General features: G+C 45.4%; 1 protein-coding gene across 1 annotated transcript in view; it reads left to right on the top strand.

The window, feature by feature from the left end:
* Nucleotides 1–17,257, top strand: part of ANKRD29 (ankyrin repeat domain 29) — a 48,509-nt gene extending 31,252 nt beyond the window's left edge. Inside the window, exons 7-10 of the mRNA XM_052660374.1 lie at nucleotides 3,367–3,465; nucleotides 4,613–4,708; nucleotides 10,235–10,333; nucleotides 17,167–17,257. Of these exons, the coding sequence (XP_052516334.1) occupies nucleotides 3,367–3,465; nucleotides 4,613–4,708; nucleotides 10,235–10,333; nucleotides 17,167–17,250 (378 nt within the window). The 3' untranslated portion in view covers nucleotides 17,251–17,257. The remainder of the gene's footprint in view (nucleotides 1–3,366; nucleotides 3,466–4,612; nucleotides 4,709–10,234; nucleotides 10,334–17,166) is intronic.
* The last annotated feature ends 295 nt before the right edge of the window (nucleotides 17,258–17,552 follow it).

Consider the following 17,552-nt stretch of genomic DNA (forward strand, 5'->3'; position numbering starts at 1 on the left):
GCTTCAGTTGAGTCCAACTCTTTGCGACCCTATGAACTATAGTCCACCGTGCTCCTCTCTGTCCATGGGATTCTCCAGGCAAGAATACTGGAGTAGGTTGCCATGCCCTCCTCCAGGAGGGGATCTTCCAGACCCAGGGATTGAACTTGGGTCTCCTGCATTGCAGGCTGATTCTTTACTTTCTGAGCCACGAGGGAAGCCCCATGTTATTAACAGAGTTTAACTAAAAACAACTAAGCCCTTGAAAAGCTTAGTTGGAAACTAACGGAACAGCGCGCTGGCTTTCTTTCCTAGCCTGCCCTCTGGTGGCCATAACGGCAAAGAGCAGATGAACCCAGAGCTGGCTGCATTAGCACCTGGGGAAATCTTTGGTGGAGCCCAGACTCTCTGTTCTGTCTCCTGGGGCCCCACCCATATCCCCTGAGCTGTAGCCAACTGACTTTCCCGCCCAGCCTGAGCCAGCCACGCCTATCCACGCCACTGTGACTGTAAATGTTCTTCCTTCTAGAAGAATGGTCTAGGTAGAAGACCATTTTCCCTCTTTCCCCCCGGGCAAAATTCTAGTCCTCTCTGGAGACCCAGCTCATACCACCCCATCTGAGAAGCTGACCCTGTCTCCCCCATACAGTAAGAGGGTCCCTCTCCAGGTACATCCTGGGCATTTTGTCTGTACTTTATTGTGGCCCTGCAATCACACTGATATTTCCAGGTCTCTTCTCCACTAGGCTGCATTCCTTTGAGAACTGAGACCAGACCTTGTTTTTAGTACTCCTCTTGAGACTTAGAAGATGCTTAATAATTGTTGGGTGTTTGAGTGAGCGAACAAAAGATTGGTTGAATCCTGAATTGGGAGAATCAAATTAAACAATGAGTGCAGAAGTGCTTTGTAAACTCAAAGTACAGATGAAGGTATTATTTATATTGCTAATGATAAAGAATATACAGTGATGTCTCTGATGGTCCAATGGTTAGAACTTTGCCTTCCGATACAGGGGGTGTGGGTTCAATCCCTGGTTGGCAAGCTAAGATTCCACAGCCTCATGGTCAAAAAACCAAAACATAAAACAGAAACAATATTGTAACAAATTCAATAAAGACTTTAAAAGTGGTGGTGGTTTAGTTGCTTTAGTCGCCAAGTCATGTCCTACTCTTACAACCCCATGGACTACAGCCCGCCATGGGATTTTCCTGGAGTGCCTTGCCATTTCCTTCTCCAGGGGATCTTCCCAACCCAGGGATCGAACCCAAGTCTCACATTGCAGGCAGATTCTTTACCCACTGAGCCACGAGGGAAAGCCCATGGTCCATATTAAAAAAAAAAAGAAAATCTTAAGAAAAAAGAATATTCAGATTCAGGCATATGTCTAAGAGGCCCTTGTAGAGCATAAAGTAGGTCAGGGTGTCTCCAGCCTTCTTCCATCCTTTGTTCTAGCACCTCTTCCCTGTATCTCCCCCAAGACAGTGGTGTCAGTGTCCTCTGACCCCCCTCAGCACTACCAGATCCTTCTATACTCCTGGTTTGCCATCACCCACCACCCTGCTTAAAGACCTTGGTCCTCTGTCCATTTCAGGACAGCAGTGGGCAGTGACCCTGTGGCTGCTGCAGGCAGTACCCTGGAGCTGAAATGATATCCTCCAACAGAAAGTGAAACTCTAGACTCTATACCTGATTCATCTTGCTCTTCAGCCCGCAGCCCCAGTGATGAGTAATTTAGTCTGATGTGACTAAAGCCATCTCTTTGGGTTCCATTACCTTAATTACATCTGAGGTTAAGGTTGGTCAGTTCCGGGTTCTCCCTCCTTCTGCCCATCTCTCCAAGTGACTCAGGCTCTCAGAGGTCAGAGTATCACTGTGGTGTTGGGGTGGGGGTGAAGATACTCTTGTCTGCTTCCTCTTGTCTAGCTCCCTAGCCTCCAAGCTTCTTGTGCTGGTCCCCTGAAAGGGCAACTGGTCTACCAGACACAGGTCCTGCCATCACCTATGCTCTTAACATTCTGTAGCCTTGTCTCCCCGACCCAGACTCACTCCAGGCTGCTGTTCAGCCAGCACTTCTGATGTCCCGCAGGCAGCCTGGGACTCCTGGGTGGGTGTGACCAGGGATATTGGGGGCCATGTCCAGCATTGGTCCAGACAGCTCCCATAACCATTTCTCTTCTACCCGTGAGGTACCAGCCAAGTGCAGAGCTCCTCTAAGGGGCCTGCAGTGTTCCTGGGTTTCATCTCAAGAACAGGAGAAAGTCCTTTCCCATCTGGAATTCGCCATAACTGATCTGAGTGTTTCTGGCACCCGAACTTACCAACAGAGATTCAACCCAGAGCTGGTGGAAAACACAGACACTCGTGACCCCGCCTCCCCACTCCCTCTCTAGTGAGTCCTTCCTGGCACTAGCAGAGTTTTCTAGTTTGCTTTCTGACCAGCAGGAACCACCCTCCTTCCTGTCAAATCCTTCGCTGTCTCTGATGTTTCACTTTTCCTTCTCTGGAGCAATACACCTCAGTTTCATGACCCCAGTGTTCACAGGGAAAAAAGAATCACAGGGAAAATAACACTCAGGAAGTGTTACCCAAACCATCACTCCGCTGTAGCTGGGCAGTGTTGCAGCAACCCCCAGAAAACACAGCATCACATCCTGCATAAAATTATAGTCCCTGGAAACCACGAGGTGATGGTGGGGCATTCCAAACACAGAAAAAGAGTGGGAGCAATGTCTTTAGCTTTCTGACACTCAGACGGGCCTCGGAGGAAACCACCCCCTCTTCTGTGAGAATGAGGGGCCCTCACGAAACACAATGTGTGTGTGAACCCGCCAGTAAAGCAAAGAGGTAGAGTTCGGGGGAAATAAGGACAGGCTGGCTTCTCCCTTGGCTTCCCAGGTGGCTCAGTGGTAGAGAACCCACCTGCCAGGATGCAGGGAGCCACAGGAGACGCGGGTTCGATCCCTGGGTCAGGAAGATCCCCTGGAGGAGGGCATGGCAACCCACACCAGTATTCTTGCCTGGAGAATCCTGTGGACAGAGGAGCCTGATGGCCTACAGTCCACAGAGTCGCAGAGAGTTGGACGGGACTGAAGCGACTTAGCACAGCATGCATAGTTTCTCTTCCCCGGGGCTATCAAATTTCGTTCTGCCTGGTGTAAATGCAACTCGGCCGCTTCCCACGCGTCTTCCCTGGAGCCCTGCACACCCTTGACTTTTGAGAAGCCAGAATCTGAATGTTGGCAATTTCCCAAGTGGTCCAGGCACTGCCAAATGCCAGTCTCGGTAGGTGGGTAGAATCGCCCTCGTTGTGTGTGGTCGGGAGCCCTGCCCGGCCCCTAATCACTTTCCGCATCCACCCCAGCCCGCCCCGTGTCCTCTCCCCGCAGGACGGGACAGCACCGCTGTGGATCGCCTCGCAGATGGGCCACAGCGAGGTGGTGCGGGTGATGTTGCTGCGCGGGGCCGAGCGCGATGCCGCCCGCCACGTGAGTGCGGGGACCACCACGCGGGAGGGTGGGGAGGCCTCCCATCGAAGCGTTGACCCCCGAGTCCAGACGTGCGGAGAATAAAGACGCAGCTTCATTTTGTCTCTACTTCACCAGGGTTTCCTCCCAACCTCCTCCTGCTCTTTAGCAGAAAACCCAGGGAAAGGTTTGAATTCATTGAAACCTAACAATTGCTGCTCGGTCTCTAAGGGGAAAATGTTAAATTCCTCGAGAATATTCCTCCAACCGGAGCTAGCCTCTGGATGACCCGCGGGGATGGAGGTAGGAGACTCGGACCTCGGCGGCCCTTGGGGATGTCTCGGTTGGCTGCTGATCCGCCTGGCGCTGCGCCTCCTGCTGGCCTCTGGGCCGCAGTGCAGCTGGCTCGCGGGGGTCTGTGGTTTGGGGTCCCCGCAGTTCCCAGGCTCCCCAGGCTGTAGAGAGCTGCGCCACAAGGGTGATTTCCTTCCTGTAGAAGTCTGTGAGCAAGATCGTCCAAATACAGCAATTGATGTGTTCCAGCAGGAGAAAGGGGGAATTGGAAAATCTCTTCTCAGGCCAGAAAAGGACGACAGGAACGGAATATTAATTTTTGAACTTGTCTCTGCATTCTTTCCTGCAGATTTCAGTCTACCACCTTCCTGTTCTCCCCACAACACCCACGCACCCAGGGCAGACTAGGGCAAGAGTCTGTACATGGGAAAGCACATTTAAAATTTCAAAGCTGTAGATACAGTTCAACAGTCATAAGAAATTTTAAATTTAAAAACTTTAAAAAAGCAGCTCAACAATTAATTTCTAAGTTATGAACTGCAGTGAATGCCTCTTTAGTCCATCTATGTTCTAAAAATATCCTCCTGAAATTCCCCAATATTCTAAGGGACTAGAAGACCTTGAATTCCTAAACGGCAGGGTTCTAAGATAACAGAATAAGTCACGTATTTTGTCTGGTATTCTTTCATGCAGAGTTAACTGTTTAATATGCTCTAAAATGATTTTAGTTTAAAAGACATGGCAGCCCTGTGCTTTAGTTTACATATTTTGCCTGTTTCTGACAAGCATGTTCCCAGTTCTCAACAAACACTCCATTCTTAGCCTACACACACATATGCTAATAATGAACTTTTCTTTTCCTTTCTCTGTAAAGGATGGTACAACAGCTCTGCTGAAAGCAGCCAACAAAGGGTATAATGACGTTATAAGGGAGCTGCTGAAATTCTCACCCACCCTTGGTATTTTGAAGGTAAGACCTGCAGAGAAATTTTACCAAATCGCAAAAGAGAGGGGTTAGAAATTTGAGAAGTCCGCACTGGGGATTGCAGTAGAATCCAGGTACCATTTCCTTGGTTAGTTGTATTCTTGAGAGAACAGTCTCTTAATTTTGGAGATTCCTGGCCACTGGTAGAAATGGAAAGGTAATAAAAAGGGTGAACCAGAGTCTATAGGTAACCTAGTGTTCTAGGGGGAAGAAAATCAGACAATAATAATGAAATGCTAAATCAGAGAGTCAACCATATGAATATTAATATATCATTGGAAGATTGGTGAAGTCCTTCACAAGTCATGACATGATTTGTGTCTCAGAAAACATGAAGGACGGGTACATTCTTTCTCTTCATTACCTGATCCAAGAACCACACTGTTAGCTTAGGTCAAATGGAATAAGCTTCAAACATCTGGACACCTCCGAGACTGTTGTCATCCTGGAGGGCTGGGTCTTCCAGGAAACAGAGCCCTCAAAATCGTTTATTAAGTTGTAATCATTTTGAGTTAAAATATTCCTAAACTGGAGGATCTACCAGAGACTGGCAGTCTTTTTCAATAAAGGACCAGGTGGCAAATATGTTAGGCTTTGTGGGCTGTATAGTCTGTGTTGGAACAGCTTCACTCAGCGGTCGTACAGAGCAAGCAACCATAGAAAATACAACAACAAAAAGTGTTGCTGCATCTTATCCGACTTCACTGGGGGATGTTCTATTTCCTTTTTTTAATTCCTTACTTAGGCTTTTTATTTTTGGCTGCGCCGGGTCTTTGTTGCTGTGTGTGGTGTTTCTCTAGTTGTGGTCCACAGGCTGCTGCTTGCAGCGGCTTCTCTTGTTGGGAGCATGGGCTCCAGACGCCTGGGCTCAGTCGTTTGGGCTCCTGGGCTCCAGAGCGCAGGCTCAGTAGTTGTGGTGCACAGGCTTAGTTGCTCTGCAGCAGGTGGAATCTTCCCAGACCAGGGATTGAACCCGTGTCCCCTGCATTGGCTGGAGGATTCTTAACCACTAGACCACCAGGGAAGTCCTATATTTCTGAACTTCCATATTTTCACATATCACAAGATAGTCATCTTTTTAACATTTTTAAAATTCTGAGCTAATCAGTATGTAGAAAAACAGGTGGGCGGGGTGGGGGGCTGCGCCAGAGGCGGTGAAAGAGGCTAGATTTGGCCTGAGTGCCGTCGTTTGGTGATTCCTGGTATACACACTCCTGTTTTGTTAGAGAGATGACACCAGAACCTGTTGTAAACTTGGGACAGTCGTTTAGCACTCTGGGGATTTATTGATGTATCTGAAGTACTTGCCCTTAGATGACCCCAGAGGCTTTTTGGATGCCTTGTATCTGACCTTTATATGTTCAGGCTCCAAGGCTGATGTCAGCTGATACAGAGCTCCTGTTTTCAGTCCTGGCCTCTCTCACCCCAATGAGTTAATTGACCTCCCTGAGCTTGGAAGTCAAAAAACTACACTTTGTAAAAACTGTTTGGAAAGTGAGAATAAACAGTCTATGAAAGTGAATTATCTGTGAATAAAAGAAACAAGCTTCAGAAATGTACTTTGCAATATCTAGTCTTGTTTCAGACAACTCTTTCTTAGCTTTTACATGTTTATGCTTAGCCATGGTGCACATACGCAACATTGATAGACTGGTTAAGATTTAAGTAAATGTCATGTTATCAGATTAGCATATCACCATGCATGGTAAACATGGTAAAGCAGACATGGAAAACTGCTGCCTTGCTGAAATTTTTCTCTGGGTATGATATTTATTTAACTTGTCTACAAAATCAGAAGGTTTTATATGTACATATACAGTAATAATAAAATGCACTGGTCATAGCAAACACCTTCTTCCAGCAACACAAGAGAAGACTCTACACATGGACATCACCAGATGGTCAACACCGAAATCAGATTGATTATATTCTTTGCAGCCAAAGATGGAGAAGCTCTATACAGTCAACAAAAAGAAGACCTGGAGCTGACTGTGGCTCAGATCATGAACTCCTTATTGCCAAATTCAGACTTAAATTGAAGAAAGTAGGGAAAACCACTAGACCATTCAGGTATGACCTAAATCAAATCCCGTATGATTATACAGTGGAAGTGAGAAATAGATTTAAGGGCCTAGATCTGATAGATAAAGTGCCTGATGAACTATGGAATGAGGTTCGTGGCATTGTACAGGAGACAGGGATCAAGACCATCCCCATGGAAAAGAAATGCAAAACAGCAAAATGGCTGTCTGGGGAGGCCTTACAAATAGCTGTGAAAAGAAGAGAGGCAAAAAGCAAAGGAGAAAAGGAAAGATATAAGCATCCGAATGCAGAGTTCCAAAGAATAGCAAGGAGAGATAAGAAAGCCTTCTTCAGCGATCAATGCAAAGAAATAGAGGAAAAGAACAGAATGGGAAAGACTAGAGATCTCTTCAAAAAAATGAGAGATACCAAGGGAACATTTCCTGCAAAGATGGGCTCGATAAAGGACAGAAATGGTCTGGACCTAACAGAAGCAGAAGATATTAAGAAGAGGTGGCAAGAATACATGGAAGAACTGTACAAAAAAGATCTTCATGACCCAGATAATCATGATGATGTGATCACTAATCTAGAGCCAGACATCTTGGAATGTGAAGTCAAGTGGGCCTTAGAAAGCATCACTATAAACAAAGCTAGTGGAGGTGATGGCATTCCAGTTGAGCTGTTTCAAATCCTGAAAGATGATGCTGTGAAAGTGCTGCATTCAATATGCCAGCAAATTTGGAAAACTCAGCAGTGGCCATGGGACTGGAAAAGGTCAGTTTTCATTCCAATTCCAAAGAAAGGCAATTCCAAAGAATGCTCAAACTACCACACAATTGCACTCATCTCATACGCTAGTAAAGTAATGCTCAAAATTCTCCAAGCCAGGCTTCAGCAATACGTGAACCGTGAACTCCCTGACGTTCAAGCTGGTTTTAGAAAAGGCAGAGGAACCAGAGATCAAATTGCCAACATCCACTGGATCATGGAAAAAGCAAGAGAGTTCCAGAAAAACATCTATTTCTGCTTTATTGACTATGCCAAGGCCTTTGACTGTGTGGATCACAATAAACTGCGGAAAATTCTGAAAGAGATGGGAATACCAGACCACCTGACCTGCTTCTTGAGAAATCTGTATGCAGGTCAGGAAGCAACAGTTAGAACTGGACATGGAACAACAGACTGGTTCCAAATAGGAAAAGGAGTATGTCAAGGCTGTATATTGTCACCCTGCTTATTTAACTTATATGCAGAGTACATCATGAGAAACGTCAGACTGGAAGAAACACAAGCTGGAATCAAGATTGCCGGGAGAAATATCAATAACCTCAGATATGCAGATGACACCACCCTTATGGCAGAAAGTGAAGAGGAGCTAAAAAGCCTCTTGATGAAAGTGAAAGAGGAGAGCGAAAAAGTTGGCTTAAAGCTCAACATTCAGAAAACAAAGATCATGGCATCCGGTCCCATCACTTCATGGGAAATAGATGGGGAAACAGTGGAAACAGTGTCAGAGTTTATTTTTTTGGGCTCCAAAATCACTGCAGATGGTGACTGCAGCCATGAAATTAAAAGATGCTTACTCCTTGGAAGAAAAGTTATGACCAACCTAGATAGCATATTCAAAAGCAGAGACATTACTTTGCCGACTAAGGTCCATCTAGTCAAGGTTATGGTATTTCCTGTGGTCATGTATGGATGTGAGAGTTGGACTGTGAAGAAGGCTGAGTGCCGAAGAATTGATGCTTTTGAACTGTGGTGTTGGAGAAGACTCTTGAGAGTCCCTTGGACTGCAAAGAGATCCATCCAGTCCATTCTGAAGGAGATCAACCCTGGGATTTCTTTGGAGGGAATGATGCTAAAGCTGAAGCTCCAGTACTTTGGCCACCTCATGCGAAGAGTTGACTCCTTGGAAAAGACTCTGATGCTGGGAGGGATTGGGGGCAGGAGGAGAAGGGGACGACAGAGGATGAGATGGCTGGATGGCATCACGGACTCGATGGACCTGAGTCTGAGTGAACTCCGGTAGATGGTGATGGACAGGGAGGCCTGGTGTGCTGCGATTCATGGGGTCGCAAAGAGTCGGACACGACTGAGCAACTAAACTGAACTGATACAGTAAAAAAGTTTAACACTAATGTTTTATTAGTATTATAAAATGTTTTTCCTTCCATCTTCAATATTAAAGTGGCTACACAAAAATTCACCAATTTTAGCAAGGTTTTTTTATTTTTATTTATTTATTTTTTTTGATTTTAAATTTTTATTTTTACTTTATTTTACTTTACAATACTGTATTGGTTTTGCCATACATTGACATGAATCCACCACGGGTATACATGCGTTCCCAAACATGAACCCCCCTCCCACCTCCCTCCCCATAACATCTCTCTGGGTCATCCCCGTGCACGAGCCCCAAGCATCCTGTATCCTGCATCGGACATAGACTGGCGATTCGTTTCTTACATGATAGTATACATGTTTCAATGCCATTCTCCCAAATCATCCCACCCTCTCCCTCTCCTTCAGAGTCCAAAAGTCTGCTCTACACATCTGTGTCTCTTTTAGCAAGGTTTTTTTAATGCACACTGATAGAACAGCTGTCAGAATGTAATCTAACAAAACTGCTTTGAATGAAGTTAAAGACAGCTAAGCGCTACTAGAACCATCTTACAGAAAAAGGAACGTTTTGGCCAACCCAATATCCAGATATAGTGATTAATTTGAAAGCTAAGCTTGCATTTAGGTGCTGTTCACAGACATACGTACCTTCCAGAACAGATATCTTATGATTATCCATTGTTCTTACATCAGGCTTGTTGTATTCTCCTCTTCCCTCCCAGAATCCAGCTACATGCTGTGCATGGCTGCTTCCTTATGTCAATAAAAGTTTGCAGTAAATTTCATAAAATGTCAGCAGCCCGTTCACTAGGTCCCCTCTGTACCCAGAGATGCTTCAACTCGGGGCTGAGGACAGGGAATGCTCCTCACCCCCACCTGCTCTTACTATTAAGCCCTGTGGCTCCAGAGTCATTGTCCTGCCCACCTGTGCATGCGGAATGAGTGCAGCTGGGCTGACAAGTTGGCCTATAGGTGAGCAAGCTATACCTCCAGCCTTGCAGAAGTGTGTTCACCTAAAGCACAAAGACTCTTAAGAAAAAAAAAAGTTTGACAGAGCGTTGTTGTTTTTCCCACAGCAAGTTCTAATGGATCTACAATGGACCAAGTGAGCAAGAAGTCATGGACGCACTGGGCAGATCCCTTATTGTTCTTGCAAAAGGGTGTTGGCAGTATTTATACTGACCGTCCACGGTGTCCCTGAGGACACTGTGTTAGATGCTGAAGTGAGTGACTTTGAAAAGGGAAGATAAGGACGAGAAAGGCTCTAGCATTACAGTATCCCCAGTCAGGCTGGTTCGTGAGGCAAGGCAAGCCGAGGGCTGATAGCTGGGAGCTCTCACCTGACACACTGTCCTTTTCTCCTAGAATGGGACCTCGGCGCTCCATGCGGCGGTGCTCAGCGGGAATATTAAGACAGTTGCCCTGCTCCTGGAAGCAGGGGCGGACCCAGCCCTGAGAAACAAGGTACCGTCTTAGTCATCTTTTCCCTCCACTGGGGGCCTATGAAAGAGAGAAGATCACATCTGCTGAAGCCAAGACAGCATCTCTCTGGCTCCAGTCACTAACTTTATCCTTGGGCATAGTGGTTGGTTTAGTCACCGAGTCATGTTTGACTCTTGCGACCCCATGAACTGTAGCCCGCCAGGCCCCTCTGTCTATGGGATTCTCCAGGCAAGAATATTGGAGTGGGTTGTCATTTCCTCCTCCAGAGGATCTTCTCGACCCAGGGATAGAACCCAGGTCTCCTGCACTGCAGGCAAATTCTTTACCGACTGAGCTACCAGGGAATTCTCTTGGGCATAGTAAGAACATAAAATGTTCTCGTTATAGGTTATGAGTGAGCAGTGTATTTGAACCCAGCATGCAAGTGTGTTAAGTCACTTCAGTTGTGTCCAATTCTGTGTGACCTCATGAAAGTAGCCTGCTATGCTCCTCTGTTCATGGAATTCTCCAGGCAAAAATACTAGAATGGGCTGCCATGCCCTCCTCCAGGGGATCTTTCCAACTCAGAGATCGAACCCAGGTTTCCCTCACTGCAGGCAGATTCTTTACCATCTGAGCCACAAAGGGAAGCCCTTTGAACCCAGAGGTTCAAAACCCCTGTATCATCAGTGATTTTTAGGTAACAGTGGGGCAGGAGGTAGGGGGCAGTGGAGGGGGGGAGTAAGGTTGTAAGTGTTCTATCATCAGAGAAGTGTCCTGAAAATGTCAAAATTCTGGTAGTTTAATAACCATCCTCTCTGAGTTGGATACTCATATCGTGAGAATTACCTGTGCTCTATTTGGTTACGGCAAGGGGAAAAATGTTGCTTTTATATTGTTAACAGGATTTTGACCACAGCTGTAAAACCAACCCCAATTTTTTTATTGAAGTATAGTTGAGCAAAATCAACCCATATTTTTATAGCCCCCAAGTAATTTTAGTTTTCTATTAAGTCAAACTTGGAGGTAGGAGGATGCACAGTAACCGCAGGGCGGGAAAAAAAAAGGTTATCATTGTATTCCCTCCTACTCAACAGCTGCCTAAGCAGTCAGATATAGAGACTGAGGGCAGAAGGGTAGCCTGGGAAAGGTCTGAAGAAAACAACTAAACTACTGACTTTTGAGGGAGAAAGTAGGATGGGTGCTTATTAACAGGGGAGGATATGAAAGCAGTTTCCACTCTATACTTACATACTGCTTGAATTTAATAAGCATCTGCTGCTGTGTTGTGTGTTAGCTGCTCAGTCGGGTCCGACTCTTTGGGACCCTCTGGTCTGTAGTCCACCAGGCTCCTCTGTCCATGGAATTCTCCAGGCAAGAATACTGGAGTGGATTGCCATTTCCTCCTCCAGGGGATCTTCCCAACCCAGGGATTGAACCCAGGTCTCCCACATTACAGGCAGATTCTTTACTGTTTGAGCCACCAGGGAAGCCCATTACTGTGTTGGATTTTATTAACAATAAAACCAAAACCATGTAACATTCCATGGTGTTTTTAAAAGAAACCATTTTTAAGTGCAGTTAAACAATGTGCCAAGAGCCTCTTTTTTCTCATTCCACTTAGTAGATGGAATTACTGTTTCCCCTGTTCCTATCATTGAAGTACTTGAAGACAATGTTGCTGCTTATCTCTTCCTGAAATGCATGGATTTGTTTTCCATTAGCGGACTTGATTGTATCATGAGCCCGCAAAACCACAACTGCTCTCTTATCTTTGCATCTTGGACACGGACATCCTAAGATGTCTTCATGGCTAAGCCATCCTGTATCGAGTTAAATCAAGGGGGAAGCTTTAGTATCTTTATATAGAAACTGAAAGATGCACTTCTTCCTGTGTTTCCTGGAATCTCATCAATAGTGGTTATGGGGAATTTCCAGTAACCAAAATGCTGGACTTTGGACCCTTCCTAAAGCTGTAAGCCAGACGGCCTGGAAAAGCCAGGCTCTTTAGAGGCAGCTTCAGGAGCAAGAGTGTTGGGATTCCAGCAGCCACTCAGGACTCTTGAGGATGTATCCTTGACCTTCATTCATTCATCCAACACTTAGTAGTGCCTGCTAGATATGCTAGTGGTAAAGAACCCGTCTGCCAATGCAGGAGACGTTAGAGAAGCGGATTTGATCCCTAGGTCAGGAAGATCCCCTGGAGGAGGGCATGGTAACCCAGTCCAGTATTCTTGCCTGGAGAATCCCAGAACAGAGCCTGCTGGGCTGCAGTCCATGGGGTCGCAGAGTACAACGCGACTGAAGCGACTTAGCATGCACAGATAGCATGCAGTGTCCTGTGAACCTTATCAATGGAGAGATATTGGTGGAAAAGATTCACATAGTGTCTGACTTGATAGGGCTCACAGTTTACTGGGGAATAAGGATAATCAAGCAATTGCAAAAAAAAAAAAAAAATTGCAGTACAGAGTGACAAGGGCAGTCAGCAGGAAGTAAAGAAGGCTACTGAAGCCTTCCCTGGGAGAGAGTCACTTCTCAGCTAGTACAGAAGCACCCGTTTGCTCTCTAGGCTCCAGGACTTCTGCCCTGGGACAGATGCCCAAGGAGAGGGTGACCGTGGCTCCAGTAGCCTCCTCCCCCCACACCGTGGCCTTGTCCGTGGGTGCTGGGATCCTGTGTTCCTGGTACCCCACCTGGGGACTCAGCACACATCTTCTCCCAAGAGCAGTGGGGACAGAGTGATGTGATGCTGTGGGTCGTGAATATGGACCTGTGGTCCTGTACTGTCATGAATAAGATGGACATTAGGGGCAACCTGGGTGCTAGCCATCATAGCAGTTGGCACAACCTCAGCAACCTGGGGATTCAGTGGGGACCCACTGGGGGAGAGGAGGAATGAGACCGGGTTTTTAAGCCTATATGGATGACACACAGAACAGTGATGCGATTGGCCAAAACTCTGAGAGTATAAAGCTTATTTTAATGGTAAAGGATACAGACATTGATGGAGACGGACACATACATTACTACTCAATAAGCTTATTAACAGAGGTACAACTTCTTAGATCTGTTCCTCTTCCTGACTGTGGAGGACCCCCCTGGCTACCTGCCTGCCTGTCAATCAAGGACCAACAATTGATGCCAAACAGTTAGTTCTTCTGAGGGTTACTCCAAGACTGGATGGCGCGCAGGTCCATTCTCTGTGAGCATTTTTCTCAGGCCCGGGCATTAAGCTCATACACTGTCTGCTCCTGCAGGAACTAAGCTAATAGTAGAATTGATCCCACAGTGGGGCCTCGGGCCTCACAGAGACTCCCATCTGTCAGTCTGGCACCAGCGTCAGCGGTCCTGTGGGTGGGCAGGAGTGCAGCTGCAGGACGAGGTGCACAGCAGGACCACGGTGGCAAATTCATCATTCCTAGCAGATGGGGTCAGGGAGCAGGATCCAGTCTAGAAAGTGGGGACTGCGGGAACTTCACCTGACATCCAGGTTTCAGATGAAGCAGCTGGGGCTCCAGGTTTAACTGCAGGGGAAAATAACTACCTCTGAGTTCTCTCCCCAGTTTGAGTGCGTTTCTGCACTTGAATTGCCTCCCCTGAATTCCCAAGAACATCCTTTTATTCATCTGTAGCAACTGTTCTCAAAGTGTGGTCCATGGACAGTTGGGGTATCCTCCAAACCCTAGGTTGAACCGCCAAACCCTTTGAACCTCAAAGGTTCTGATAGATCAAAACAATATTCTTGATAATACAGAGATGGACTTTCTTGGTGGTCCAGTGTTAAGACTCCACGTTTCCACTTCAGGAGGCATGGGTTCGATCCCTGGTCAGGGAAGTTTCTAAAAATTAAAATAAATAATAAAAATAGAGAGGCACTATTTGCCCTTTTCCCTGTGCTGCCATTTGCTGGGCTTCCCAGGTGGCGCTAGTGGTAAAAAAACAAACAAACAAAAAAACTGCCTGCCGATGCAGGTTAGATGTAAGAGACACCAATTCCATCTCTGGGTCAGGAAGATCCCCTGAAGAAGGGCATGGCAACCCACACCAGTATTCTTGCCTGGAGAATCCCATGGACAGGGGAGCCTGGAGGGCTACAGTCCATGGGGTCACACAGAGCTGGACATGACTGAAGCAGTTTAGCACACACAGCCATTTGCTGTAATGGTGCAAAGACAATGGTGGAAGAAACCATTGGTACCTTAGTACACATCAAAGCAGAGTTACAAACTGTGGCTGAAAATAATTTTGCAAACCTCTGTAAGTTATTTTACATGTTGTAAGTTATTTTATAAAAATTCCAGTTTTATTGGTGGCCGGGGTCCAGCCTCGGTGGATCCAGGCTAATTCGAAGGTGGGGACGGAGTCAGTGTCCTGGAAAAAACTTATTTAATTACAGATATAGAGGGAGATTAGAAACAGATAGTGTAGTAGGACCAGATGGGAATTCAGCCAGGAAAACGGAGAGTGAGAAAGAAACGACACCAGGGAATCAGTCTTTCCAGAAACTGATCCGATTTCTTTATTTTTCAGATTTGTTTATATACCTTTTTGTTATACATAGAGTATACGGGTCAGAGTCACGTGGGGGTCAGCAGACCTGACCCTTGTCACAATCAGGTGCTTCATATAAAATTATACAAAGGTCTTATGAGTTTCATCATCTTCTGGCCATGAGGTCTGCTGACATTTTATGGCCCTTTCTGATACCGGTCAGTTAACCAGAAAACTTATTTTTCCAGGGGTGATTTTTTCTTAAATCAGGCGCCACCCTCCAAATAAAGTTGCATTCCTATAGGGTGAGGGTGTAGTGAGTTACAGTCAAGAAAGGAATTTACTTAACCTAAGGTTTAACATGAAAGGTTAATACTTCTTTCTCTTATATGCTAGTTATATTCATTATAAGGGCAGGAATATGTAGATTTAGCAGCAAATATTGGCTCAACAAATGTAAACCCTTCACCAAGGGAGGCTGTAAACAATCACATGCGGCCGGAGGAGCCTGATCAGGCAGGCCAGAGAACCTTCAGAGTTCGTAAGTTGAAACACTCTTGTCACACCCAGGAATTTTTATTAACTGGAGCTGCAAGTTAACTCCTTCTCTGAGAGAAATGGTTATGGGGGAGAGCTCCCCGTAAAGTACTCTGGTTTTGGGGGTAGATGCTCGGGAACAGGGGGTTTCCTGAGGCTTGATCACGCCTTTGCGTATGCCAAGCTTCCTTCCTCATGACCTTTGCCATGGGCGGAGTTCCTCACGCTGGCTCCCAACAATTGGTATTTTCTAAATGACCAGTACAGGATGTTACAAATCAAACATAGGTTTAAAAAAAAAAATCCACTTGCGGATAGATAGACCTATGGATTTTAATGCATCAGAGTAGAAAAATTCATTGATGTGGTTCCAGATTGCACACAGCAGTTAATCTTTAAGAAACAGCCACTTGTCCTGTATTGTTGAAGCATCAAAGAAAAATATCTACTATGATCCAAAAAGGCTGTTAAAATGTTTCTCTCTTTTCCAACTACCTGTCTGTATGAAGCTAAATTTTTTCCGTATACTTCAGCCAAAACAAAATATCACAGTAGATTGGAGGCAGAAGCAGATATGAGAATCTAATTGTCTTCTTTTAAGCTACATAGTAACAAAATATGCAAAACTGTTAACCATGCTACTCTTCTAACTTTTTTGTTTTTGAAAATTTAGTTCTTCTTCAAAATGTATTATTTATGTTAACCTTAATAGGCTTATTATTTTCAATGAATTAATAAATATACTTAATTTTTTTCAGTTTTCACTTTTAATAAGTTAAAAACAAAAGCTCTTTAGAGTCCTCAGTAATTTTCAAAAGAGTGTACAAAAGTCCTGAGACTGGAAAGTTTGGGAACCATTGTCCTGTCATGTCTGTTTCTTGGACTAGAGACTCACTCACAGAATAAATGCGTAAAGAATGCGTTTCAGCAGCACTGTGACAAGAGAGGACGTGGAGTGAGGCTGGATCAGACAGGGCATGGGGGACACTGAAGCTGCTCTTTCCCGTGTCTTACATTCTGGCTATTTCCTGACTCTGCCTTCTCATCCAACAACGAATCTCCCCCCGCAACTACCGAAGCCCACATGCCCAGCGCCCATGCTCTGCGACAAGAGAAGCCACTGGAGTGAGAAGCCCCTCCGCCACAACTAGAGAGTAGCCTGCGCTTGCTGCAAGGAAAGCCCCCCGCGCAGCAACGAAGACCGAGTGCAGCCAAAAATAGTACATAAATCTTAAAAAAAATTAAAAAATAAAATATGATATGAATGAACTTATTAAAAAACAGAAACAGGTTCACAGATATAGAAAAGAAACTTCTGGGTACCAAAGAGGGAAGTGGGGGAGGAATCAATAAGTTAGGGATTAGCAGATACGAACTACTAAATATTAAATAGATAAACAGTAAGATCCTACTGTATAGCACAGGGACTATATTCAGTATCTTGTAATAAACCATAATGGAAAAGAATATGAAAAAGAACACACACACACACATACATACATACACACACACACACACACACACACACACATATCTGTATATATACCCGCACATGTCTGAATCACTCTACACCTGAAACTAACACAATGTAAATAAACTCTACTCCAAAAATTTTTTTTAAAAGAAAGAAAAAGTACTAACAATGAGGTAAGAAAGTAACTGGTGATATGTACATTAAAGTATATTTTTAAAAAACCTTTAAAACCTTGATACAAAAGACTAAGTCCAGTGGGATTTTTCGTCAGTGGAGGAGCAGGTCTGGGTGAGGGACCCCTCTTCAGAGTCCCTAAAACGACACCAACGGTGGTTGAGAATTCACTCATGCCTCTTTTATTTTCTTTCAGGCCAATGAACTTCCAGCAGAACTAACCAAAAATGAACATATACTGCGTCTCCTCCGAAGTAAAGAAGGACACAGGAAGAGCTAACTCAGTCCCATATTTGACTGAAAGATAGAAACCTTAATCATACTGTCCAAAAAGAAATTGCTTTTCAAATAGTGTTGGAAATTCCTGTAAGAAAGAAAATGCCCAGAACGCCCACCCAGGGTCCCTGACCAAGAAGAGCCGTGTGGTCTGTGTCCCGAGTGGAGAGCAGAGCCGCTCAGGGACCCTTCCCATGCAGTGGACTTCTCGCTCTGGCCTCTAGCCCCACTCCAGGGGGCCTGGCACATTCATTTGGGGATTCCACAGAAACTCGTTTGAAACTACATCAACTTGGGTCCCTCAGT

The sequence above is a fragment of the Budorcas taxicolor genome, chromosome 22, assembly GCF_023091745.1.
Source record: "Budorcas taxicolor isolate Tak-1 chromosome 22, Takin1.1, whole genome shotgun sequence".
NCBI lineage: Eukaryota > Metazoa > Chordata > Mammalia > Artiodactyla > Bovidae > Budorcas > Budorcas taxicolor.